General features: G+C 41.8%; 1 protein-coding gene across 2 annotated transcripts; it reads right to left on the bottom strand.

The window, feature by feature from the left end:
* Positions 1-18: 18 nt before the first annotated feature.
* vwa5b1 (von Willebrand factor A domain containing 5B1) lies at positions 19-27,422 on the bottom strand. Of its 2 annotated transcripts, none has more exons than XM_086025321.1 (22): positions 27,245-27,422; positions 24,047-24,189; positions 23,802-23,963; positions 21,992-22,211; positions 21,630-21,784; positions 21,096-21,227; positions 17,874-17,998; positions 17,192-17,368; positions 16,087-16,197; positions 13,107-13,309; positions 11,844-11,958; positions 11,149-11,334; positions 9,752-9,950; positions 9,286-9,482; positions 8,904-9,096; positions 7,972-8,265; positions 7,576-7,713; positions 6,174-6,299; positions 5,896-5,967; positions 5,317-5,386; positions 5,091-5,214; positions 19-4,199 (listed from the first exon to the last, which is right to left on the bottom strand). In XM_086025321.1, exons 2-22 carry the CDS (start codon positions 24,183-24,185, stop codon positions 3,654-3,656), a joined length of 3,684 nt encoding a protein of 1,227 aa, XP_085881447.1. In that variant the 5' UTR covers positions 24,186-24,189; positions 27,245-27,422; the 3' UTR covers positions 19-3,653. The 2 variants fall into 2 exon arrangements, with proteins under 2 accessions (XP_085881447.1, XP_085881456.1); XM_086025330.1 differs by having other exon boundaries at positions 6,210-6,299.
* Positions 27,423-27,713: the final 291 nt, after the last annotated feature.

The raw sequence follows: 27,713 nt of genomic DNA, 5'->3' as shown, positions 1-27,713 counted from the left end.
TACATGCACTTGTAGAGCCAGTCCGAGCATCAGCACAACTGTAAACATTCATTGTCAAAGGCACACATAGCAAGTTCACTTAAAAATATACCTTGTCACCATAACAGCGGCACACGTGACTGCAACTACCCCACATAATTAATACTGTAGTACTACTACATGACTCTTTATTAACACCATACAAGACTTAAGTCATAAAACACTTTCAATTTTAACATCACCGGGCGACAAAAATTAGCCGCCCATGCTCATGCACGGCAAGTGATGCAATCAGCCACAGACGAGGTGAATGGATACCTGAGTAAAGCAGCATTGTGACGCAGAGGGAACAAAATGAATGGTGAAAGATGCCCCTGAGTACCACAGAGGAAATGAAATGTGGTTGTTGGGTGTGTGGGGGTGGGGGTGGGGGGGTCCTAGTAGGCGCAATCATATTTGCAATATAGGCACTTGTGGTAAAACTCAATATTGATAAATAAATGCTGCAGATATTTTGAACCCAAAACTGTCTCTGCAACATACACAATTAAAAGTCGTTTTTGGGTCACGAGCAAAGTAAAAATCAAATTAAAGTCTAATCTAAGAAATTTGACATTTATGGCAGCTTTTAGTTGCAGAAGACATTTTGACATTTTAAATTCAATTAATTTTTGTCCCATATTCACATCATTGTCAGAAATATTCAGAAAACTGACAAAAAATATCGTACGGTTATTGACAAAGTATTTTTCTGTTTGTATTTAGAGTTGTATTGATATTTTGTTGCAATTAAGATAACTATTATGAAAAATAATTCATGTGTAAACATCAAGAGCATTATGCTTTAGGTTTGTTTAATTGAGTCAACCTGTCGGTTGGTTCATTTGTTCAATAGTTAGCTAGTTAGTTCGTTTGTGGGATTATTGGGGAAAAAAAGATTAAGGCTCATTTTATTCCTCAATGGAGTAGGTCCGAGATTTCTGTGGAGTGCTATTCTAGTTAAAATAATAGAATATAGATCAAAATAGTCACATTGTTTCTATATATCATTTTTTTTAAAAATGCACAAATATGAATTTTTCTTAACTTTTTTTTTTTTTTTTAATGAGTAAAATGGCTGCTAACAGTTAAGTTTGTTCTTTGACTTGGCTTGTTTTGCTACATGAGTAATTGTTAACATTTACAGTATCTAATATTTGTTACTTAGTTTACAAACATAACACAGATTTTTGCTCACTTAAGAAGACGATCCACTATTCACTATGTTTATACATGGTGTTAATTGACTTTTGGAACTGGACTTAAGCTACACGTAAGCATAACTGAAATTGTACAAAAGTGACCTGATGCACATGGAAAATGACACTGGTCAACAGCAAAGTTTAATCAGAGATGGCTTTGTGTGACCCTAAAAGTTAGTTGTTGTTGTTGTTGTTGTTGTTTTTGTTTTTTTTATGCTGATTTAAATAATGATGTTACTTTTTTTCCCCTGGCATCAGGTTTTTGAGATATTAACATTTTGTTTTTAAGCCTTATAAAAGCTTGCGCAACACAGATTTTAACATGCTTTGTAATTTATAGCTATGAAGTGTCAGAAAAAAACTGTTGTTTAAATCATAAATATTAAGTCATAAAGTTATAAATCTCATTTATTACTAAATATATTACTATTTTACATGCATTACTATTATCATTATTATTAACATTATTAAAACCTGATGTGCTAGAGAAAAAAATGAGAGCAAAAGTTTACTTACATCTCTGATTAAAACGTTTAGTAAAAATGTGTTGATTAGTGTTATCCATATGGCAAGAAATAGTTTATTCCAAAAAGCTAAGACACTGGACATTAACATTAAAAAAAAAAAAAAAAAAATCTGAAAACGGATTGTTTGGTTGTGCTGCGCTTTAGATACTGAAAACACAAACACTAGAAATGGAAATGTGGGATGAGAACATGCACATGCTCAATTGTTCACGCTCAAGTAGTTTACAAGCGAGACAACAATAGTCGACCACAGCACTGTTGTTGTGTTACACATTTCCATCCAAGCGCACATTTACCACAGCACTAATGTGTACAAGTAAGTCGCATTACTTCCATACAACAAAAGTCACTCTTCAAGAACAAGCGGTTGGTGATCATGCATTTTGCTTCTTCTCAAAGTGACGTCGCCATCTACTGGTATGGCATGCATATTACAGTGTGTGTTTATCATTTTTGCAGGTCTGTGCAAATGTTTTTTTTAATTATTATTTTTTTTTTTATAGTTCGCTTGACTCTGCAGAGCAAAAGGCTGACTACACCCTGGCCCAGTCACAGGGCACATATAGAGAAAGACAACCAACCATTCAGACTCACATTCACACCATTGCTGAGTGGGAACTGTATCCACGCTGCCAGTAGTGAAGTACCACTACACCATCAGTAATCTCTTGTTGAAACTTTAGAAAATAAATGTGGAGGAAATGTACAAAGCTTACAGCAGAGGTGTAGAACACACTATTGAATTGTGTGGGGGGGGGGGTGGGGTGGGAGTTATTTTTTTGGGGTAGTCTGTGGCATATCAGGTCTTCAAGAGGTTCAATTCAATAGGTAGAGTAGCGTAAAATAAGAAGGCAAAGTTCTACCGTTGGTCGCTGACAGTCATTTTGCTCTGCACATTCTGCATGTATACATTATGGCAGGGGGCACTAACCTTTTTGGAAGTTAGAGATTTGGGGGGACTGATAAATGCAAAGGGCTACCAGTTTCATACACACTTCTACACATTTTTTTTTCAATCAGATGCAAGTATTCTTTTCTGGATGAAATTCTTGTGCTGATTCCAAATCTGCCCTCATTTTTTTTTGTCAAACACACCAGGTTTTGATAATACTATTACTACTACTACTAATAATAATAAAATTTCATGTCATATTGTAATGTATTAAGTAAAATTTATGAATTAAGGGGTAGGTTTTTTTTCTGAAACGTCATAGCTATAAATTACAATGTGTTGTAAAATCTGTTTTGCCCAAGGTTTTGCAAGTCAAACTTAAAAACAAAAAAATGAAAATAATCTCAAAAAACCTTATACGGTAAAAAAAAAAAAAAAAAAAAAACGTCATTTTTTTAAATCAGCCTCAAGAATACATTTCGGGAAGCATAAAGCCATATCTGATAAAAAGATTTCTGTTGAGCAGTGTAATTAGGACTGATTAAGACTGATCATGTTCATGATTTTTCACAATGATCAACAATGATTTACAGTAACATGGTAGGAAACAGTTAAATACAAATAAATATATGCAATGCTATTTCTAAATTCTGTGCAGCACTTTGTATGCAGCTCTGGTTGTTTTTAGAGTGCTCTATAAATAAATTTAAGTTGAGTATAAATCTTTGCAAATATTGACATTTTCAAACAATCACTTCATTGGTGAGCTATTTTTAGAACAGGCTGCAAACACCACGTTATTGACCCCTGCTTTATAGTCTGCAAGGAATTGAATTAAATATCTCAGTGGAGCTATACTGTAAACGTACTGACTCTGATATGTTTGGAGTGTATACACACACACACACACAAACACACACACGCACACACACTCCCACACACACACAAGTGCATGCACATTGCTCACAACACTGACAGACCCCAGAGAGACAAGCGTGGGCAGGTGCAGTAGCGTCACACGCTGTTGGGGTTATAACAGAGCATGTTCAACTGCAGGTTGTCATCCCAGTGTCTGAGGATGATGAAAAGCTGGTTGGCGGCCGCCTTGACCGACGCCACATCTCGGCCCTCCGGGATGTCTTGGCCGCTGAGCCACATGCTGGCCTTGGCGGCCACCAGCTCCCACTCGATGAAGTAGCTAGCGGAGCTGTGCTCCAGCCAGGCCAAGGCTACCGCCGTTGCCCACACCAGGCTCTCCGGATCCAGCATCCTCCTTTGCGCACCGCTGGGAGAGGTCGTCTCCGGAGCTCCTGGCCCGCTGTCCGCCTGGGCTCTGGCGGACGGGACAGGGTCTTTCGGACATGTTTGTGGGTCGCATGATGATCCCGAATCGTCTTCGGCACTCTCCGCACGCCGGCTGCTCGAGTGGGACGGGTGTCCGAGGCTGGTGCGGTGGCTGGCGAAGGGGGACGTCCACTTGAGCTTGTCCATGGGAACGTTGATGGTGTCGCACAGGGCGGGGTCAAGCGGGAAAGCGCCGCATGCCAGCTGCAGTAACACCTTGTGGAATATCAAAGACAAGGATGTATTATTTCAGCCACTCCCTGCTTACTGCGGGTAATACATTCCAGACCCATGCAATAGGTGAAAAACTAAGACCTATAAATAAATAAATACACATTTAAAAAGATCTCATACTTTCACCCCTTCCACACACTTAAAATGCCTTTAAACTTACTAAAACACCTTTTTTTTAAAAAGTATTCCTCATCGCATTTTCTCACGCTCTCCCGGTCAAGAAGTTGGATGCTATTGTATAACATCACTTTGAGGAAACAAAAAGGAGACTCACTATCACAAAGTTCGCCAAAAGCGTGCTTGCTTCAAGCTGTTTATTTATCAGTATCAGTAAAACGAACAAGAATCGAATATCATAACCTAGGTCTGTGCAATTAATCGAAATTCAATTACAATTATGATTATTACACATTACATAATCGTAAAAAACAATTATTAATATATGTATGCTTACACAAGGAAATCATATTTGAATTTATACATTTGCACCTTTTTCATTTTTTATCTTTTTTTTATAACAGCTAATTTTATAACATTTTGTTTGGTCCAAATGTAACTTGCATAATTATAGTGTTAAAATGGTTGTTTGAATATTTGTGATTTCAATTATTCACAAAATAATCATGATTAATGTTTTTTTCATAATCGGGCAGCCCTAACATACCATAACACTTTGTTTATATTAGGGCTGCAGGTTTAGAATATTTTTGGCATTCTGATATCCTACAGAAAGTTCTATCAAATAATGGCATATTCGGATGATCTTTTTTTTTTTTTTTTTTCCTTTTGCTTGGTTAAAGATACAGAAGACCAAAAAAACGATGGCGATCTCTAGCCATAATCTCTTTCATGTTGCATAGCTCAGGCACCCACCAGAGGAATGTAGTCCTTGTTCTCGTTGTCGCTCTCTCCCATGGAATCACCCGACTTGCTGTGGGATCGGCTCATGAAACCTTTGGCAGCCTTCGTCAGGAGACGAGTCCTGCTGAGCGCCAACCTGGCCAAGGTTTAAACAGAACAGAGGCTCCATGCGGGGACAGAAAAGACGGACAGAGGAGCGAGAGTGAGAACACGCTTCACGCCAACACCAGCCACCCACCTGGCAGAAAAAAGACTCTCCACAGACTTCTGAGACTGGTCCGATGTCACTGATGGACTCCTTTGACTCCCTAGGAGACGAATGAAGATGGGAGCGGGGTGGGTGGGGGGGAGGGGGGGGACGTGTGAGGGTTAAGTCACTCTGTGAACAATTTTCACACACATGGCTTGTTTTTGCCTGAGGTATTTGGACGTCTGTTACCGCTGGGACGTGGAAAAAACATCCATCCATTGTTTAGTAGATGGTCAGAGAACAATCTTTAATTCCTTGGCGCCTGCCCTAAATTACACGGCCCTTTACATCTGATTGTCTTTAAATGTCCCAAACATCTGGCTCAATGTCTTTTTGTATAACGTGATGTTATATTTCATTGGCAGCGGGTAGTTTTTTGTAGCTCGCTGGTAACAAATTGTAAAATGAAGTTTTAAGGATATCGGGTGAACAGAACATAGCAGAAGCTCTTTTTCATTCCTCTTCTCATTTGTTGTCAAATACTTTGTAATCCACCTCTACCGGGGTATCGAGGAACAATATTGACAGATGCTTTCAACCATAATAAAGTTACATTTATGTGTGTACCTTCTGTGAAGTTACATTTCTCCCAGCTGGATGAGGACGGAGTGCTGCAGGGAGACATGCCGTCTTCTACACCTGGCACAAGAAAAACCCCAAAATTGGATTTGTGTTGTGTTTTGGATTTCCTCCTTGTTTTTACGATACGTAGCATAAAAGCAAAAAAAAAAATGTGGCTGCAATAATAACGCACAAAATGTGCATCCTTCCTATGATAGCAACCGTCATCTAGTGACATGTATTTAATGGACCCTTGTGACCACTCGAGATTGAAAGCAGCATACTGTTAGACAACATGTCTTCAGCTTCTTCCGACGCACCGCCAGACTGAGAGCGGCCCAGGCCAATGGAGTAAGCTTGGCTCTTCCTGCTTCCCGAACTGGAGCGTGAGCTTCTTTTTAAACTGTCACCTAAACGTGAGAAAGAGACCAGTGGCAGAATGTCCATTGTTGAGTCACATGTGAAGGAGACAAAAATGAAATCATGAAAATGAAAATAAATGATTATGACAAAAACACTTAAAGGGGAAGTCAAGCCAAACGTTTTTTTTTTCAAGAATGTGTTCTACCCCACTAGTTGAAACAAGGCATTCTGATAAAGATTGCGTTTGTGGAATAAGAGTTTATCCACCCGTTATAGCCATCTCTGGGGGCGGCCTTTTTGTCACTCCGTCGACTGAAAATTACATCAGAACTGCTCAGGGCTCAAGTAACGACCAAACGACCTGTTTTCTGAAGCTGAGCCATGATTGATCGTTTTACTTGAGCACTTGTGATGTCATTTTCAGTCGATAGAAGTGACAAAATGGCCGCCCCCTGAGATGGCTAAAAAGGGGTGGATTTTGCTGCTTAACTCATATTCCACTAACGCAATATTAATCAGAATGCCGTATTTCAAATGTGGGCCTGCTGGGAACATATTCTTGAAAAAAACTGTATTTGGGTTGATTTACGCTTTAAAAATATATGTGTGTCTGTTTTTAGATAACCAGGATAAATAGTATACAGTTATTGATGAGTAAAAGTTATTTGTTTATCTCTGGCGTTTGAAACAATGATGTGACTTCCAGTTTGGACGCACAGAGCAACGCCAATGGACTCTCGTTAAAAGTGTGAAATGAGCGGTCGGTTCTTGTGCAATACACACGTATTGGGCACCACCGGGCTCGGAAATCCGCCCCCCACGGCCAATAACGTTTAAACTGAGTTATCGTTAAAGCCAACGTCATTTTCTGTCGGGCTCCAGCTGATCTGAGTGGCTACTGCCTTCAATGGGAAATTGCCCAATCCAACATGGTTGTTACATGGACGTGGCAGCCATATTGGATGGGGCTGAGCCAGGCTTCTACAATGTATAGTTCTAGTTTTGTCTTGGTATGTAATCAGAAACCTACGCTAGCAACACGCCTAGCTAAAGCTAATCAGTGCTGAAGCTCCGCTTTCCTTTTGAATTTCACATGATAGTGCTTCAGCCACTACTTGAATGTGGCTCTTTTCCTGCAGAACTTTGTATAGCCTAGCGACCAAGTCATCGGTGTAGGGTTGGTTACTATGTTTATTATCCCCACTGTTACATAATACAGCAGAAGAGCAGAACGGTTCACAGATCGCAAGCTATCAAAGGATTTACTTGTAAAGCACTTGTCACCGGATGGTTGAAAACCAGACAACGAAAGGTACTACTCACCAAGGTTGATATATTCAACACATGTCTGCAGATATTCATTTGTGTCCAGATCGACGGGAACAAAGATGGTGTATTTGCTCAGTATGTTGCAGGATTTGCTGGTGTGAATGGCGTAAACGTGGTACTTCCTGCCAGAGCCTGTGAAATCGCATAGGAGTATGTCGCATTAGATCACATTTCATTTCTACCAGTCTGTGGTAGCAAGTGCCATCGACTTTGCTGTTATTGACAATTTCCCACTGGACGTGAGGGAAAAATACTCCTGGACACTGTGCAATAATGTTTATACATATTACACATGTCCAATTTTTAGATCTTTATAGCACTGTATGTATGGTCAGAATTTCCCCTCTATTTCCATACAGTACGTAAGCCATAAATGGAGTTTGGCCTCACCATGCTCAATGTCGCATTCCCTCTCTGCCATGTGCTCAAAATCGTGTATGATGGAGCGCGCAGCCAGATGGTGGAAGGTCTCGTTCCACAGCTCCTCGTGAACCTTCTCCTCACGTTCCCGCCCCTTGAGGAAGGGCTCGACGTCAAAGAGCACCTCCCATTGGACGGCCTTCCCGCAGAGCAGACCGGATACCACGGCCTTGCACTCGCCTCGCTGCGGGCCCGCCGAGCCCATGTCTGCGCTGCGGTTCTCCAGTTCCATTTCAGCCTGACACAGCTGGTGGCTGTATCCTTCTGCAACCAGGGAGAATGATTCCTAAAGCGGCACATGAAGACAATCTGGCCTGTTTTGAACCTGATTCCCCAAATCCGACTACAGTCAGCGAAGGTTGGATCATTTGACAGCTCTAAAGATGATCCTGTTGTGTGAGGTGTGTTAAGAGGGATTTTACCCTCCCCAAGCGGCTCAGGAGAGATCTACGAGCAGCTCGCTTTATAGCACATTCTTATAGCAAACTATCTCCTATATCGTTAATCCTCATTATGGTCACTCTCGAGTGCATTCTTATCTTTTTAAATGATGTCAACCTATTGTTCATTTGCTTGATGGGCAAAGTAAAGCCCGCGGAACGCACATGGCTTACGCTATTCTTTAAACCAACCCATCGACCTTATCAAGAGGCCTGTAATATTTGTTGCATTAATTAAACGTTTTTTTTACTTAAAATATGTTCATTAAAATGTAGTCTTTTTTTCATCGAATTAGTGGTGAATTGATTTATTTAGGCATCAAAGGGCAAAGGGTCATGTGCCAAGGCACCTATAGCCCCCCCTCTGCACGCCCCTGCAGAACAGTCCAGTTGCAATTGATTCGTTTGAAGGAGGCGTTCAAATCAGAGGTTCGGGAAATGTTTTGTCTCTTTTAACCTCACCTGCATCTCCCACACTTCCTGAAGATGGGCTGTCCGTAGACGATCTAGAACCATCCTCTCCAGCGGTGTTACGGACCGCGGCCGATGTTGGCTTTTCCGAGCCCGCCTCCCCTGACGGATGATGCTGGAGTGGAAGGGGAACGCCTGATGCATCTTCTCTGGAAGACGCGGCACACAGACTGACCAGCTGAGGCTGAAAATAAAACAAATGTGAATTTTCCATCAAAATCTATGACCACAACTGAATGAAGAAAGAGATCAGGTTTGCACTGTAATTGACTTGTCATGCAATGAAAAGTTTTCCCCAAAAAATTCAGCTGTCTAAGTGCTGGCTTACTCGATATTTTCTTCACAGTCAATGTTTGTGTTAAGAGTGTCACACCTGGTAGTCTCTCTTCCACTGGGCCTCATGCTCCGGGCTCATGTGTCCAATCAGCTCCTGGACTTTGGCTCGCCTAAGAGGATTCTTAGGCATGACGGAGCTGGGATCACTGGATGTGTACTTCTTAGCTGGGAAATGCTCAGCTATCTGGTTGGTGCTGTACGCTCGCCTTCTTGCTGACGTCTGACCCTCCAACCCTGACAACGGATCAGGCGGCCCGAGGAAGATGGTCGAGTGAAGACATGCAATGTATTGATAATGATGATATAAAATGATAATAGTGTTCTTGCACTTAACAATAATCCCCGAATGTGTTAAAAAAAAAAAAAAAAGTTGGATGGGAAGTTTTGAATCGGGGAGCTGACAAGGAATAATTAACCTAGAGTATCTGGGTTGAATCTAATCGATGACGAACATCCACCGCGTGTAGACTATAGACAGGAAGTGAGCTGGGCGGGGTTCTTACCACTGTAATTTTCCATATTGACAGAGCTGGCATCCATCATGGATTCCTGGTTGGAGTCATGGTGCACTTCGCTGGGTGTTTCTCTGTAGGATGCCTGATCACAGCCAGAGGTCTTCAGCAGGTCCTCCTCTAGGGAGTGATAAAAGACGGAGCTGCCAGAGCCAACAGAGCGCATCATGCTGTATCGTCGTCTTTTGTCCTGTTGACCATAACGCATGCGACAAAAGTGTGTTGAGGAGCCATTCTTATGTTTGACTGGTGACGGAAGGCAAAGAAGGTTCTACACCTCAAGACATCCCAAAGACTACAACATAGGCCACACACTGCATAAACATGGCCTTTATTAGTCCCACAATGGGGAAATTTACGGTGAAATCTGCATGATGCTCTACTGGATATGAAAGGATCCTCAGAAGTCAGACATAATTTGTTCAATCTGTATATGTTCTTATTTTGTGTTACTTTTACAGGGGTCTAACTTTTCATTACAACATTTTATAGGCAGTACAGGATACAACCACAACATTACGACCACTCGCAGAAATGAGTACACCCCTCGTAATTTTGTAAATGTTTTATTCTTTTTCATGAGGCAGCTCTACAGAAATGACTCTTTGCGCCAATGTAAAGTAGTCAGTGCACAGCTTGTAATATTGTAACGTTACTGACCACTCAAAATATCTCAACACACAGCCAGTAATGTCTAAACTATTGCCAACAAAAGTGAGTACACCCCTAAATGAAAATGTCCAAATTGGGCCCAGTGTCAATATTTTGTGTTGCTAACATGATTTTCCAGCTCTGCCTGAAAGAGGAAGTCAACGAAAACATATTTTTATCAAGAATATGTTCTATGCAAGCCCACGAGTTGAAACAAGGCATCCTGATAAATATTGCGTTTGTGGAATAGGAGTTAATTCACCCATTTTAGCCATTTCTGGGGCGGCCATTTTGTCACTTCTGTTGACTGAAAATGACATCACAACTGCTCAGGGCTCAGGTAACGACCAAACACGGCTGACCTGTTTTCTGAAGCTGAGCCCTGATTGGTCGTTACCTGAGCGCGTTCCATCCCAACGCCTTCATGGCAAGTGATACATAATCGATTTCACCACTTGACAAAATCAATGGTGGACCGAAACTGTTGATAGTTAATGTTGAGGCTTTATACTTCCACATCACTCAAACTAACAAATTATCTTTGTTATCCATCTGTTTACCAGCGTCCATTCAGGCAGTAGTGTTTTCACAGTTGCAGCGCCAACTACTAGCTTGGCATTAACACTAGAGGGTCATCAGTCAGCTATGTGAATCTATGTGCATGGGAAATGTCCGCACTAAGTTTAGTGTTTGAACATATGAACTGCAAAGGGGGAATTTCAAAATATCATACTTACAGATTTGGGGTTGGCATGGTAGCGAGTAGTATCGCAAACCACAGCGTACCCAATAAGACTATCCCCAGGATACAGGAAGGTGTTGCCCACCGGTGAAAGAAGGACCTCCTTGGTCTCGGGAAAGAGCCAATCAATGGAAATATCACTGAGGACCGGACACATGGTCTTCTTCAGAGACTTTATCATCTGCAAAGACAATAATGTTGTTAGAGGGCAGGGCAAACATTGATGGGTTTAGAAAATTGGTGCCTTTCTCCCAGTTTTGCCGTAAACAATCCAAACTGTATCACAACAAATGATTTGACAGACAGACGGACAGACAGATAGTTTTCATTTGATTAGATCTTCATTTACCCCGAACAATCAAAATGAAAAAAATAACATAATAAAAGTATTCAAAGAGAGTCTATACAAAGTGTTAAGTTCAAGAAGGGGCAGAAGGAAGCAAAAGATTATCTTATCATGCCCCGCCCCCTCCTTCCAATCCAAATCATTACCTATAAACAACTTGTGTGCATGTTAATGTTCGCTGACGTCTTCTTTTTACCAATTTTTCGACATCACATCTTAACACAACACATTCTCTCTGAAACGTCTACTAAATGATGAATTACCATTAAGAACAAAATAAATGATAGGTCAAATTTTCATCACAAGTAAACTGTGAAGAGAGCTGGTAACAGGACCCGACCTACCCTTGGTTGGAGCCTCTCGCCTTCGGCCAGGAACTCGGCTGTTCCTCTGGACACTGCTGCTAGTTCACGCACCATCCTTTTGCAAGCATTCTGCCCGATGCCGAACGTAAAGCATCTGTGCAAACAGATCTTAGGCATGAATGCTGAGAGAATGCTGCATATCATAGCAATCCCCACATTGCATATCAAATATGCCCTCTTATGCCTGTGCCCTGTGTAGGCGAATTATATGAGTCAGCGATATGATCTTCTAGTGATGCCACATCACAATCATTGTTTTTTCAGCTATGATCTCAGCTTTGATCATCTTTCAGAAAAAGTCCAATATTTTACACTAAACTACACTGAAGCTGTTAAGGATGACACTGCGAAATCTCACAGTCAGAGAATGTGGGTACGAATCTTGGCTCAGGCTTTTCCGTATGAAGTTTTGCTGCTCGCTCGTGGGTTTGCTCCAGGTACTCCAACTTTCTCCCACATTCGAAAAACACGCATTCATTGGTTCATTGCTGTGATGGAATGACAACCGGTGCACGGTGTACCGTGCCTCTCGGACCAAAGTCAGTTGCAGTAGATTCCGGCTCATTTCGTGACAATGAACGGGCTAAAATGATGGATGGATGGATGAATCTGATAAGCACTATAACTTTAACCATACTTTAAACAAGTTCTTGCATTTGCAGACTAAGAATGCATTCAGAATAGTCTGCAAAGATTCATCGTCGGAAACTGGCTTTCTAGGGAAAGTATTTCAGTTATTCTTGTGACCAAAAAAAGCCACAAGCGCAGCCAAAAACATACAGATGGCGAGTTAAAAAAAGGGCCCAATAAGACGGAAATGTCACAAGATGGAAAGAGAGATTGATCGATGTCTAAACTGGCTCACTCTGTGTGCATGACCATTTGGTGCGCAGTCGTTCAATAACAGCGAGAAGACAAAGGCGTTTAAGTAGGCCCACTCCATTTCCATAGTGACTCCAGAGAAGGATTTTGAGACTTGCAGCCGAGCAGGAAAACAAGATGATTTCCCACAGTGATGTGAATCTATTTTGCCTTTGACATCTTATTAGTCGGATGTTATTTCAGTTGCATGTTCACAGACTGCATTTTGGTGAGATTAAAGTGACATCAATAAGTAGACGCTGCAATTAAACCCTACCAATCCCTCAAAGGCTGCTCATGGGATCAGTGAGCAACGTGAGCATGTGCTGTGTACAAAACAAGCGGAAACATAAGAGGATGCCATACATGTGTTTGACTTACCTGATGTAGCGCGCATGACTGCGCACCAGCTCGATGACTTTGCCTGTGTTGCTCACCGCCCCGTCAGTCAGCAGAAACAGCAAACGGGGGTGTCCGGGAAACATTGGCTGTCTCAGAATCCATTTGAGGGGTGCCAAGATGTTAGTACCGCCCATGTCGGCTCGGATCTTCCGAACGTACTCGCAAGCCAGGGCGAGTGCTTCCTGGATCATGCCGAGGGGAGAAACCATAACACCAACATTCATTGTTCCAATGGGGGAGATTTCAATTTACACTAACAAGCAGCAAAATAAGTGAGTGGTTAGCATTATTGCCTCACAGCCAGAAGGTATTGCAATCAAATCTGTGTACCGGTACATGTGGAATGTGTCAGTTCTCCTTGTGTTTGTGTGGCTTTGCTGTAGGTACTCACGCTTGATCCAAAGGCAAAAAAATAATGGTAGGTTTGTTGAAAACTCAGTCCTGTGAGTAATGTGGAGGTTAACCGCGAAATCCATGGTAGGAAGAATCAACACAGGCCAACTCAACAGTATGTAATGTTTAATATTTGCATTATTTATGTATTATTATTTACTTCTGTTTTGTTACTGTCCGGTGTTGATACTAATGGAGTTGCAGTATATACATGTAATTTAGACATCTTGGCATGCAGGTTGTTTCAGAATTATGTAATAACTAAAATGAATGTAAGCACTTTCAACGTACAATTAAACAGCCAAGTAAAAAAACAAAACAAATATAGGCCCATCCATCCATCCATTATCTATACCACTTATCCTCACAAGGGTCGCGGGCGTGCTGGAGCCTATCCCAGCTGTCTTCGGGCAGTAGGCGGGGGACACCCTAAATTGGTTGCCAGCCAATCGCAGGGCACACAGAGACAAACAAATATCCGCACTCACAATCACACCTAGGGGTAATTTAATCAACTTACCATGCATGTTTTTGGATTGTGGGAGGAAACCGGAGTACCCGGAGAAAACCCACACAGGCACGGGGAGAACATGCAAACTCCACACAGGGAGGCTGGAGCCGGGATCGAACCCACGACCTCTGCACTGTGAGGCGGACGTGCTAACCAGTCAACCACCGTGCCACCAACAAATATAGGCATTAGCATAAATAATAAGTCGCCCCATGCTCCAGTGTATGACAGTGGGCTGGTGTTACGACTCCTCAACGTGGGCCGTAACACTGGCTTCTCGATGTTCACGGCAACACATACACATCGGTAAAATCCGTATTGGAAATGCTTAAATGAAAGAAAGATGTTCAATGTTTAGAAATGTTACAATTTTTGTTGTACAGTATTTGATTTTGCATCTTTGCATATCTAGAAAATCTCTACAAGATATAAAACCACTTTATTTACTGTAGTGGTGTCACACCAACCCCCCCCCCCCCCCTTTTTTTTTTTACTTATCACCCTTTTGAACAAACATTGCAAGCCACTGAATAGTGGACAGTGGGTTGTAAATGGCCCGCAGGCCATAGTTTGGGCACCCCTGGTCTGGGTATATGCAGTAAGGTCAAGAAATGAGCACCAACCAACAACTTCTAGTGTTTTGTTTTTTTAAATCAGAGCAAAGTAGTAATCTGCATCACATTTCATTGAAGACTAAACTGTATTTGGTGTTAATACATGTGTATGTTGCGTTCTCTGATGCCTAAATATTCGTAACTATTACCAAACATATGTACTGTGCGTGAAGATCACTGAAAACACTAACGAGGCTACCAAGAAAAAAATAAAAGAAAACATAATTTTTGTCCATCTTATTTCTCCTGACACCCACCTCAGCTCTTGAGTAATATATCTGCTTTTGTTTCAGTCCAATAACAATCTTAAAAAGCTCCCCATTGCCCTCATCGCTGAAGCTGACTGATCTGAAATATGAAGCTGGGGTGATATTATAAAAGCCACAAAAAAGCTAGATTAAACAGTCTTGCAGTGGATGAGAAATGTGTCTTGACTTAAAGTCTCCACTTTCACTTTGTATTCTACTTTAAGAAGCAATTTACAGTTGGCAACAGGCAGTTGTATATTTTACCACACTATGCTTTGGACCTTAAACAGTGCTTGATGCTTCAAACATGGTATCGTCTTCTGTAATGTTTACAAATTTGTGACTAGGTTTACAACTTGATGGTTGAAGCGGCGGCGGCACGGTGGGTGACTGGTTAGCACATCCGCCTCACAGTTCAGAGGTCGTGGGTTCGATCCCGGTTCCGGCCTCCATGTGTGGAGTTTGCATGTTCTCCCCGTGCCTGCGTGGGTTTTCTCCGGGCACTCCGGTTTCCTCCCACATTCCAAAAACATGCATGGTAAGTTGATTGGATACTCTAAATTGCCCCTAGGTGTGATTGTGAGTGCGGATATTTGTTTGTCTCTGTGTGCCCTGCGATTGGCTGGCAACCAATTCAGGGTTCCCCCGCGACTGCCCGAAGACAGCTGGGATAGGCTCCAGCACGCCCCGCGACCCTTGTGAGGATAAGCGGGTCAGATAATGGATGGATGGATGATTGAAGCGCCATGTGCATCACGCCATATTTATTCCTAGAGCAGACCGGTCCACCTATGACGGATGCCCAGTTTGTAGGCGATAAACGATAGATGGGAAACTTGAAAAGATAGTAGGACTAAGCATAGTCGGAACGCTATTTTTTTTCCTTCTATGAAATTGTTTATCGTCTATATATTGTTTTCTGAGTTTCCGCGGCCCCACATACAAGAAAAGTTTTCAACCTGACTAATTTATGTGAAACATGGCAGAAACAACTCACAGTCAGAAGAGGCACAACACCCCTGGCCAAATCACACACTGCTCAATTGTCAATCAAATACTATGATGAAAGCACATACTTTTTACAGCATGCACTGTATGTGTCTAATATTATGTCAGGAAGAAGTGCTGTTAACAAAAAACAACAACAACTACATGACAATATCACATACAACACAGGAAGTTCTCAATTTTACCTCTTCGTAGTTCTGACTGCAGGAAAAAAGAGATTTGAAGTTGGAGCCAAAGCTTATTAAGTTGAACAGGCAGCCTGGGACGAGACTCTTGAGAATCACCAGCATTGCATCCTGGGAGTGTGACACATCAAATGTGTGAACGTGGTGAAAAGCAGGGGCTGGCTGGCCTTCATAACGAATGGTAAGTGGCAGTTAGTTTTCTGTGATCTGATTGTCGTCATTGCTGCCATACAGTAATGAATTGTGACTTCAAAAAAAGTCTGTAGTCAGATAACTTAAAGAGGAAGTCAAGTTTTGGATTAGTTGTAAATGGAAAAGAATTATATGTCGAGGTAACGCGTTATTCTCTGACGAGTCACCAGCATCACTGCCAGTAACAATTTCCAGTGCACAATTTATATGGCATAAAGCACAGGGGCACAGCCCAAACTTATTTTTTTTAAGAATATGTTCCCAGCAGGCCCACTAGTTGAAACACGACATTCTGATTCATATTGCGTTTGTGGAATAAGAGTTAAGCAGCAAAATCAATCACGGCTCAGCTTCAGAGAACTGGTCAGCCATGATTGGCCGTTACCTGAGCCCTGATCAGTAGTGAGGTCATTTTCAGTCGACAGAAGTGACAAAATGGCCGCCCAGAGAGTTGGCTAAAAAGGGTGGATTAACTCTTATTCCACAAATGCAATCAGAATGCCTTGTTTCAACTAGTGGGTTTGCATATATATTATTCTTGAAAAAATATGTTTGGGTTGACTTCCGCTTTAATGAAGTACTAAATGCTACCAATTGAACTTACATTACGGTTGCCTGTCTAACACAGCCACCACGGGGATTTCATGTTAAAGAAAATGTTGTCTTGGTAACAGTATTCAAACAGAGATGGGCTTCTCATATGATCCGACAAGTTTTTCTTGTACATTTAGTTTGATTTGAAATAACTCCGATTCATTTGAGCTTTGGAAACTGACTGTTCGGGATCATTTTTCATAATACATCCCAGCCAACATGACGTTTAACCTGAAATGGCCCAAATGGCCTCACCTCGTTCCCATGCATGACATACTGTAACATGGATGCCGTATGATAATTCCAAGGAGCGGAGTACCTTAACGCGGTTGACGTTTACACCGCTCATGCTGCCGCTACGGTCGATGAGGAAGATGAACTCTCCGTGCACCTTCCTTAGGTCGGAGCTGACAGGCTTGAGGTTGGGGCAGAAGTTGAGCATGATCACGGGGTTGTGGAGGATGTCCTTGTGCAGCCGCCTGTGGATGGCCTCCACCTATGGAACACAGAGGAGACGTAATGAGTGATGAGCTCGAATGGCAGTTGTGGACATGAAAGCCAAATTCCACACCTAGTGTGGTCGATCAGTCTGTGAGTTTCCCTGGAAACGCAATTTAATGGTAAAGCTGATCCCACTCAAGTGGGAAGGGACAAATGACCGCACAAGTGAAAGCTCTTAAGAATTACCAAATTACAAAGGACTTAGCATGGTGGCGTTGCCATTGGAAACAAATCAGTACTACATTAGAACAACAGTAATATACAATAGTGGGATGTAAACAATATCAGCAATGATAAAGACAGCACAAACTAACAATGGTAGTGTGATTAATCACAAGAGCACAAATACTGACATACAATTTCAAAAATCTTTAGCAAATGTACTGAATGCTGGTGCATCTTTGTAATGGCCATCACTTTGTATTGTGCAAACCTCATATGTCGTGACATGGATCTCATCAGCTAAGGCACTTGGCTCAGCTGCTGGATGACATTCTTACCTTCCTCTCATTGCTGGAGTCCTTCTTGGTGGCCTTGATGAAGTCGCTGCGGCCATGGATAAACTCATCATAATCATCCTGCGTCATATCGCCGCTCTCGATGAGCACTTGAGGCACGTGAGGTTCTGCGGGAAACCACATTGTGCCAGGCCAAGTCACATGTGTTGGAATGATTCGGATACAATTGGGGAAAAAATATCTCAGTGGTACAAAAGTTGTCCTTATGATTTAATGACAGCAAGCCAGTGGCCGCTTTGCATGTGTGGCAAGTGGGGCAGGACTGCCATCACATAGAGCAAAAACATCATATAAATGAATTTATCTTATGAATTATCCTTAACGTGTTGTTTTCAGAGTAATTTCCTTTGTGTGTCTGATTGTTAGCCCCTGTTATTTCTCAGTCGTGCACTCTTGGCCTTGGAAGCTAATCTTTTTCTTAATGGGTCTGGGGTCACAAATGTTTGTGCTTTATGCAGTGCCATTTACATATCGTCGCTGTCCTGTGAAAAACACGTATTTCGTAGTTTGAAAAATGTTCACATTAATGGGACATCTGTAATGCGGAAACCTCATTAACATAAAATGTAAAAAAAATGGGGGAAAATGACATGTTTTTCACAGGACAGTGGCAATATAAAACAAAAGTGGTGGTGCACTTTCCCTGTTTTTTACTATTGCAAACATCAATATACAACAAAGGACAAGGACAACAACATTCCCACAATCAAAAATAAATCAAAACACAACACTATACACTAAAGAATCAGCATTATGAATGCACAAATCCACAAAAAAAAAAACGCACAAGAATGTCAGTGCAACTACAACAACATTGCAATCCAAAAATGGCTCAACAATGATCAGTGAAAATCAAAGTCCAGGGTATTTATGTTAGTCTTCATCCCGACATATTTATTAAGGACCTCCCATCTTCTTCTATAATTTTGAATTTTATTGTTTGTTTCAGCTATGTACCCCTCCAATGTTCTATATCGCCTCATATAGCTTTTAAAATGTGTTAGGGTATGTGAAAATATGTTAATAACAATACAAAATAAGCTGTTTTCCTAATAGTATAATGAGGTTTATAGCATCACTGCAGTTTGAGCTCAGGCCAAAGCCGTCTCAAATTGTACTAGTTCTCATATGGCGATATTGTTTTGCTGCCATCAGGTGGCATCTTGGTGCCATGCATCAATGTTGAACTGAGGGGAGGAGCGTCATTTAGTTAGCCCATAGCTTTGTCTAATAGATTGCTAATCTTGTGTTATTCATAGGCAATTACAAACCTTTCTGTGTGGATGTCAATCTCCACTCAGATTTTAGCTTTTCACCTCAAAATAGCAGGTATCAACTGTGAATTAAAAATGTAATCTTTCCTCAATCAGAAAAAGATGTCAGATGAGTAATTGTGCGAATAGTGGCATGAAATGTAAAAAAAAAAAAAAAAACACCTACACCTGTTTGCTAATAATTTTCTTTTTGTGTTAAAGTTTTACAATGAATCATATAGATTATCTGATGTGTGTGTAGATTAGTAGATTGCTGGTGTTTAGATTGCTGAAAAGAAATTGAAATGTCAGACATTAAGTCTGAAATATTGTGGTCAATGCCATGTTTGTTTGTTTTTACATAAGATAAGATATGATAAGATAAGATAAGATAAGATAAGAAGGTTCTTTATTGATCCCACAGTGGGGAACTTTTTAGCGTTACAGCAGCAAAGGTATAGGTCACACAGAGACGGCGGCATAATGTAGCCGTTAATGTATAACATTAACAGCAAACATTCAGAATCAAACCTATGTAAATATACGCAGTAACCATGTGTATACACACATGTATATACACACCAACATACATCTACATATAAAGTATTAAGGAACACTCATTTTAGCCTGTACATAATACAGAGGAAAAAATACTGTAAGTGACAGTGCTGCAGTGAAATATCAGGAACAGCATTGGAAAAATGCCTTCTTAGTTGGACTTTAATATGTTTTCTACTTGGAGGGACTTGAGAGTATAAAAAGCAATATCAAGCGTTTTTATTTATTTTTTAATTAAAATTACCAATATTGGTATGGAGACACAAGCATTAAACTGAGCTCAGTTAATATCCGTCATTTGAGGAATACATTGCACTGGTGAACAATTTTGTTTTAATCAGAGATGCAAGTAAATCTTTTGTAGACTAATGTTTTGTAGAGTCGCTGATAGTGTAGTGGTACACACGCCTGAGTTGTGTGCGGGCAGCGTGGGATTGATTCCCGCTCAGTGACGGTGTCTGTGTGTGCCCTGCAACTGGCTGGCGACCAGTTCAGGGTGTAGTCTGCCTTCGCCCGTTGACGGCTGGGAAAGGCTACAGCGATTCCCCGCGACCCTATATAGGATAAGCGGTTTGGAAGATGACATGACATGACATGTTTTGTGCTGATTCAGAATCTGGCCTAATTTTTTCTCTAGCAAATCAAGTTTAAAAAAAGAATTAACTCATTATTTCATAATAATAATAATAAGAAGAAGAAGAAGAAGAAGAAGAAGAAGAAGATGTAAAATAGTTATATACATGTATTTAGTAATAATAATGAATTAAGGGTTGGGTTCAGCAACAGGTGGAATTTCTTTTGTCCGAAACACCATTGCTATAAATTACACCACATGAAAAATATTGTATTGTGCAAACGTTTAGAGGTCAAATTTGAAATAAAAAAAAAATAAATCTGATGTGCTAGAAAAAAAAGCTAATGCATTTTTAAAATCAGCCTCAAAAATACATTTAGGGACACATAAAGCCATCACTGATTAATATTTGCTGTTGACCCGTGTAATTTTGCACTAAATGCACATTAGGTCGATTATCTATCCATCCATCGATTCATCCACCTATCTGTCTGTCTAAATCGACCACCCCCGGCTGTGGGTTTGTTTGCCAACAAAGCCTTCACGAGACGATAGCGGATCAGCAGAGAAGGTTGTTGCCTCTGGGAGACAAGCGGCCCACGGGTACTTTACAAAAAGATGACACTATAGGAGAGAAAACAACAACAAAGACCTGGAGCATCTCACCCACACAGTGGCGTCCTCAGATGGACTAAATACAAGGACTTTGTTGTGGCCTTCGTACATTCAACACGAAACACACAAATGCATCATTAGTGGCCTGGAGGAGGCTTAGAGCGAGCGCTAAACCATCTTGAGTGTGACCTTGTATAGACGCACCGCTTGGATAGATGAGGATCTTAACAGGACAGTCATAAGTGTACTTGTCCGCCAGAGTGATGACCACACTGGTTGCTGAGCGGGCCAAAGGGTCAGCGTCGGCTCGGATGGCGTGAGACGGGCTCTCCACACCTACACAAATATCAACAGTCACGTCACTTACTGTTTTTCTTTAACCTTCATCTTCATCCTTTCTTGAACATAAACGTGACATCATGAGTCAGTCTAGGTGTTACTTCCATCAGGAGATTTTCCTTTGAAATGTTTGTGCATGAATTCCTACCTCCTGAATTTACGCTCCAAAATTATTAGAGACTATTTTCAAAAAACGTTGGTCATTCCAACTTGTGCAACCTATTGTAACTTCTGTTTTAGAGTTTCCACTATATCAGTATCAGTATTTTTTTTTTTTTTTTTTAAGAAAGGACCTTGAATAAAAAGTGTGCAATTGTGATAATAAAACCACTACTCAAAAAACATGCTCGGTCCACAGAAAAGCAAGACGTGGACCATGATTTTTGCTCCATTTCTGACCTGCGAGGAGGTAGGGGGCTCGTATCTCCAGTTGGAAGTTAAACTGATAGTCCATGGAGTTGATAGCTTCATCCTCCAGCAGAGCAGACAAACAAAAGTAATCTGAGGTGGGAGCACGATCATGTGGGCTGGAGCCACACTGATGTTTATCCCTCCTAAAAGAAAGGAAATATTGACTGGGAAGGATCATGTTTAACTATTATGACCACACAGTCACTTTTCTCCTGGAATCTACGACTGAACTAAATTCACAGTTCAAGTGCACAAATGCTAGCAAAAACATAACATGATGAAAATTGTTTTGGACTGGGCTTTTTAAAGAAAAGTGATTTTCCAGTTACACCTATCTGTGTATTTCTTACATTCTGGAGAAGTTTGGGGATAAGCCCTGCTCCTCGTTGATGCTCCTTTGTACGCGGGGTGTGCACACTGGCGGCGTGGTCACACTGATGCCCCCGCTGGGCAGAGTGGACAGCTCACATGAAGTACTGACCAGAATTTGGACTGTCTCCAAAGGAGGAATGATTCCAAGGTTTACTACTAGAACTGTCCTCTCCAAATCCTCATCCAGAAGTATATGACCTGGAAGACCAACTGCATTAGTTCATTTCAACTCGACTTGACATATAGGGCTCTATTTTCGTAGACAGCGCGAGGATTACACGAACGATCAGTGGCAGGGTAGCAATCTCAAAGGGCTAGTGCACAACTGCGCACCACATTTAAAGGGAATCAAAGGATCTGCTTTGATTGGCCATGACTGAAGCCGGATGTGATCATTCCCACAGCAGCGCAGACCTACCCATCGCAGCTAGTCTACGCTCTTCTGTGAAATTACCACCATCAGTTCTAACCTGCCTCCTCACAGATTTACGCAGTGTGCAGCGCAGGATTTAGGCCTGTCACGAAAATAAAGCCCATAGTGTACAGTCCAGTGTTTCCCAACCTTTATTGATCCAAGGCACCCATTTTACCTTAGAAAAACCTCGTAGCACACCACCGAATGAAAACGACACAAAAATAAGAAGGCCTTTATTGATCCCACAGTGGGGAAGTTTTCGGTGTTAAGTATATGAATTCGAAATAATGATGATCTTGTCTCAATTTACTCACATATTGACTTACTCAGTGTGAAATGTGGGCTTGTTTAATTGAACACAAATCTCATATACTCAGAGCATGACTTGTGTTGTATGAATGGCGACAGGGTTATTATATCTTTTGGCACCTAGTGGAAGAGCATTTAATTGCTTCTCCCAGTCACTTTTATAGGTCACCCAACAGAGTTAGCCAGACAGAATCGATGACTTCTCATGGCACATTATTGTGCAACGGCACCCTGGTTAGGAACTACTGGTGTGCACTACATGGACAAATGTTTTGGGACACAGTTCTTAATAAAAAAAAAAATTAAAAAATTAAAATCAATCATGTGTTGGACTAGACCTTTTAATTATCAATTCTTCATTTTAGCAAGACATTTGGACAAATTTACGAAATACTAAACACCTTGCAGATGAACTACACAGGGGATAGTGTGACCTCTTTCTGGTCCAATATCAGTTACCTCAAACCTCAGACAACGAACGCACTGTAATATCTTCTAGAAATGATTCCCAGATGTGTCACTTCATGTGGTTGTCCCCAATACGTGTAATGCAGGGGTGTCAAACTCATTATTGTCACAGGCCACATCGTAATTATGTTTTCCCTCAGGCGGCCGTTATGACTGTGAACCCATATAAAAGTATGATAACCTCATTTTACTACATACTGTAAACACAACAAATTGATGAATAACAAACTGCAAAATCAGAAGCCAGTAAAAACTAGTACTCTATTTTAAAAGGAAGACTGAAAAAAATTCTTTCAATATAAACATTATTAAAAGTAAATACAATTTGCAATTTTGATGTTTTAGCAAGAAACATGAAGTATTTGCTTTAAAAATAGCAGGCCAAATTTGGCCCCAGGCCTTGAGTTTGGCGCCTGTGTTGTAATGTCTGTAATGTGCTTATAGTGTTTGTGCTGTAAAGTTGTTAAAGAAGGTAGGTTGGAGATAAGAGAGATCTAGATTGATCCATCTCTCAAACTACCTATCCATTCTGAGCTATGTATCTACAGTAGCATAAAACAATAGAAGTTCTAGTAGATAGAAGATCATAAACTCACCGACGCCAGTAGGCGGAGCTCCATTTGGTGTGCTGCATGAATTGTGGTAACAGTCATCAATCTTGGCTTTGTCCTTGATTTGCAGCGTGATAATCTGACTGGAGATCAATGCCTCAAAGCCCACAACAATGTGTTTTTCCTCCAGTGGATAGATGAAGATACCTGCAGGGCCACCGCAGAGGAAATAGAATAATTAGATGATGAAGTAATGATGCCTATTCAGAGGATTTAAAAAATAAACGTACCTTCAATGGCATGATCCTCAATATTTTCATATGTCATGGAAGCGGTCATGGCCTGAGTGTAGCCCCTGACACAGGAAGTGATGTCAGAGACACTGAGAGGTAGAGCGCTACGATTCTCCTTGTTGATGAGACCAGGCATGGCACTGCCGTTTGAAGTGTTTACATGATAGAGAGAAACAGATATTACCTTCAAATTTTATTTGTTCCAGTTGCCAAGAAGATGCAGTGAAACCTCTGGGGTTCAACATAATCCCTTTGAGAATGCTGGTGCACCGCTGGTTTGTTTTATGGAAAAATTGTTTTTCCCATTGGAAGTAACGGAAATATAAATGATATGTTCCAGGTTGACGGCACGGTGGTCGACTGGTTAGCACGTCCGCCTCACAGTTCAGAGGTCGTGGGTTCGATCCCGGCCCCGGCCTCCTTGTGTGGAGTTTGCATGTTCTCCCCGTGCCTGCGTGGGTTTCCTCCGGGTACTCCGGTTTCCTCCCACATTCTAAAAACATGCATGGTAAGTTGATTGGACTCTCTAAAATTGCCCCTAGGTGTGATTGTGAGTGTGGATGTTTGTCTTCGTGTGCCCTGCGATTGGCTGGCAACTAATTCAGGGTGTCCCCCGCCCACTGGCGTGCTGGAGCCTATTCCAGCTGTCTTTGGGCAGTAGGCGGGGGACACCCTGAACTGGTTGCCAGCCAATTGCAGGGCACACAGAGACAAACATCCACACTCACAATCACACCTAGGGGCAATTTTAGAGAGTCCAATCAACTTACCATGCATGTTTTTGGAATGTGGGAGGAAACCGGAGTACCCGGAGAAAACCCACGCAGGCACGGGGAGAACATGCAAACTCCACACAGGGAGGCAAGAGCCGGGATGGAACCCACGACCTCTGAACTGTGAGGCGGACGTGCTAACCAGTCGACCACCGTGCCGCCGCTACAAGGGCATGTAAAACAAAATGCCCTCTCTCTGCGGGAACGCAAAGCGCAACATGGTCTGCCAAATTCCCAAATATCGTAAGCCAGACTTTCCCCCTGGATGAAAATGAAGATGCGCCGTTTTTTACGCTGAGCGCACGTGCACCAGTCTACGAAAATCAGGCCCTATATGTCAGTTGAGTGTTTCAGACTTTATGGCATTTTATTTCCTTTTGTTATTTAGTAGAGACTGGTAACTAAAGGGCATAGCAGGACTTAAAAAATGCATTGAATGTTATAGCCTGCAATCATTCCAAAGATACAACAAGAGAGGATATCCAACACTCAGTTTTATGTGAATTAGCGGCATGATTATGCATGCAAAAAGGCAGCATTCCCAATTATGGAAATGAATCAATAAAATCCCAAATGGCTGTTGCGCATGCCGCATCATTGCTCATGTTGCATCCTGCACCTGCAATCTAGGGCGTGCACACAACAGAGCTCCATCACGGGGCTTGATGGGAACTTATGACGAAAGCCATTTCCATAGAGACGGCTCAGCTTGCTAGCCCGCAGGCTGACCAAAAGGGAGCCATCAGCCTCTTGTCTTTAAAGCCACAACAGAAGACATCTGCGCGGGCGAGTCAACTCCCGCATCGGCTGGATTTTTGCACAGGTCATGCAGATCTGAAACTAGTGAGTGATTTGCTATCCAGTGTCCACTCAAGCGAGGGACATCAAACATGATTGATTATCAAACAATGCTCACATTTAACAATAAATGTATACAGTATTTGAGGGTGGAGAAATTCTCTGCAAGTGTAAAAATGACTGCAAATATTTAAAAGGGTCTCTAATATTTTCTCTTGTGCGTTAACGTGAAGTAAAGTGGTCGGTTGAACCAGGGCCACGAACAGATGGGTGGATTGATATATTTATTCTCATAAACTATGTACAGCATATTGTTCTATGGTGTATTAAGGCTTCTAACACGAACTACTCATTGAATGAATTCACTCTAAAAACTTTCAATACAGCCCCTCAGAAATGTTTTTATTTTTCCCCACACGAGAGACCCACTGCTCTTCAACAGATCGTTCTTTTCCTTTTCCTAATTCTTTTTGGATCAATGTTGAAATGTTTAGCAGCTTTTTCTGCTGAAAAAAAATCTAAGTTGCATACAAGTAGGACCTAAACATTTACCATAAATTTGAAATGAACATATGCCATGTCTTCTTTGCAAGCAAGTGTGCGTTTATCGTGACACACGATTAATAGTCATAATAGTAATTCCAGAAACCTAATTGCATTCTCTGGAATTTATGGCAGGGGAGGGCAGGCTGTCTATTTAGGTTCTGCATTTATTTATTCAAGTAGATGACGTTGTCTGCATTAAATTGAGGAATGGAATCAATTAGAGCGGTGGTCCCTCATTACAGCCATTACATACAGTTAACAATTGTTCAATTTTTTTGTTTTTTTCAATGGCCATGACGACCTTGCCCTCAGTCTGCACATCATTGCTAAACAGCTACCTCTCTAAACTGTCGATCAAATCTGAGCATTGTTATCTCTGTAAAGGCAGAAGCACTTGTTATACAACTATTGTTTTGGATCTCAAAAGCTTCTGCAAGTGGCCTAATGATGTGGCAGGTTGGTATACACTGTATTTGTCTATCTGCAGAGGCAATGTAACAGTTAGAATGAGTTCAAGCAGCGTAATTACCAGCATTGAGATACCGACTGCCAATAAACAACTTCCATACACAGAAACATCCTAAAAGATAACAAGCTTATAACCAATGTGTTTTTCTATGCTCCTCCAGGATGGATCTTCGTAGTCCTCTCAGTTTCTGGTCTTTAGGGGTGGCGGTGTCTTTCCCACAACCACCCTTGCTCACATGACTCACTCGCCCTGCCCCAAACCCCCCAACTCACAGGATTTTATATCAGTATCGTCACAGTGCTCTGAACTCATTAGTGTCAAAGCAGCGTGCCGCTGCTGTGGTAACCACCTGTTGAAAAGCCGTACGTCTTGATGCTGCAGCCATCATCCAGACGTACGGCGGACTGCCTTTAATCATCTCCCTGACCTTTTCTACATCGTTCTACACAAATGAGACAGAGAGAGGGACTGACAGAGAGAGAGAGAGCGAGAAAGAGAGAGAGACTGACAGAGAGAGAGAAAGAGAGAGAGAGAGGGAGAGCGAGAGAGAGAGAGAGAGACCCTGCACATATTCATTCATTCAAAGCCAAATAAGGCCAGCAGTCTTACCTTTCATCTGTGTCAACTAAGGACTGCACTGAGGAGCTCTCTGACTCACAAGTCCACTTAGGATAAAAGATATCTTCCCTCTCAGCTCTGCGTTTCGTTCCGCAAGCAGCGAGGAAAAGGACTGCTGCTACAGGTGGTGGCAGAAGCGAGCCAGCTTGCAAGAGAAAAGGAAGCCTGCTGCAGCACTTCACATCAAGCACAGCAACATGTGGTTAAAAAATGCTTCGCTGATGCTCTCCTCCTCCTCACTGTGCTGCTGAGAGAGAGAGAGAGAGAGAGAGAGAGAGAGAGAGAGAGAGAGAGAGAGAGAGAGAGAGAGAGAGAGAGAGAGAGACGAGGGAGACCAAGCCGGCAAAACATCCCTCTACTTATGCCCAAAGCATGCACAAGCCATTCATTCTGTTTTCCCTCATACTGTATTAATGAGAAGAGTAATCTGTTATAATGCATGGGCTGCGGGGTGGGGGCA

Source organism: Filicampus tigris, chromosome 1 (genome assembly GCF_054856515.1).
Source record: "Filicampus tigris isolate MCC_2025a chromosome 1, RoL_Ftig_1.0, whole genome shotgun sequence".
NCBI lineage: Eukaryota > Metazoa > Chordata > Actinopteri > Syngnathiformes > Syngnathidae > Filicampus > Filicampus tigris.
Note: the sequence above shows the minus strand (reverse complement) of the source record. Positions and strands in the feature narration are given on the sequence as shown.

Bases quoted from the DNA above. Each gene is read 5' to 3' on its own strand.
- vwa5b1 (XM_086025321.1), bottom strand. From the start codon at position 24,185: ATGCCTGGTCTCATCAACAAGGAGAATCGTAGCGCTCTACCTCTCAGT. The intron at 11,959-13,106 runs GTAAGTCAAACA...CTGTTTGCACAG, and splicing joins AGTCATGCGCGCTACATCAG to ATGCTTTACGTTCGGCATCG. The intron at 11,335-11,843 runs GTAGGTCGGGTC...TTGTCTTTGCAG, and splicing joins GCGAGAGGCTCCAACCAAGG to ATGATAAAGTCTCTGAAGAA.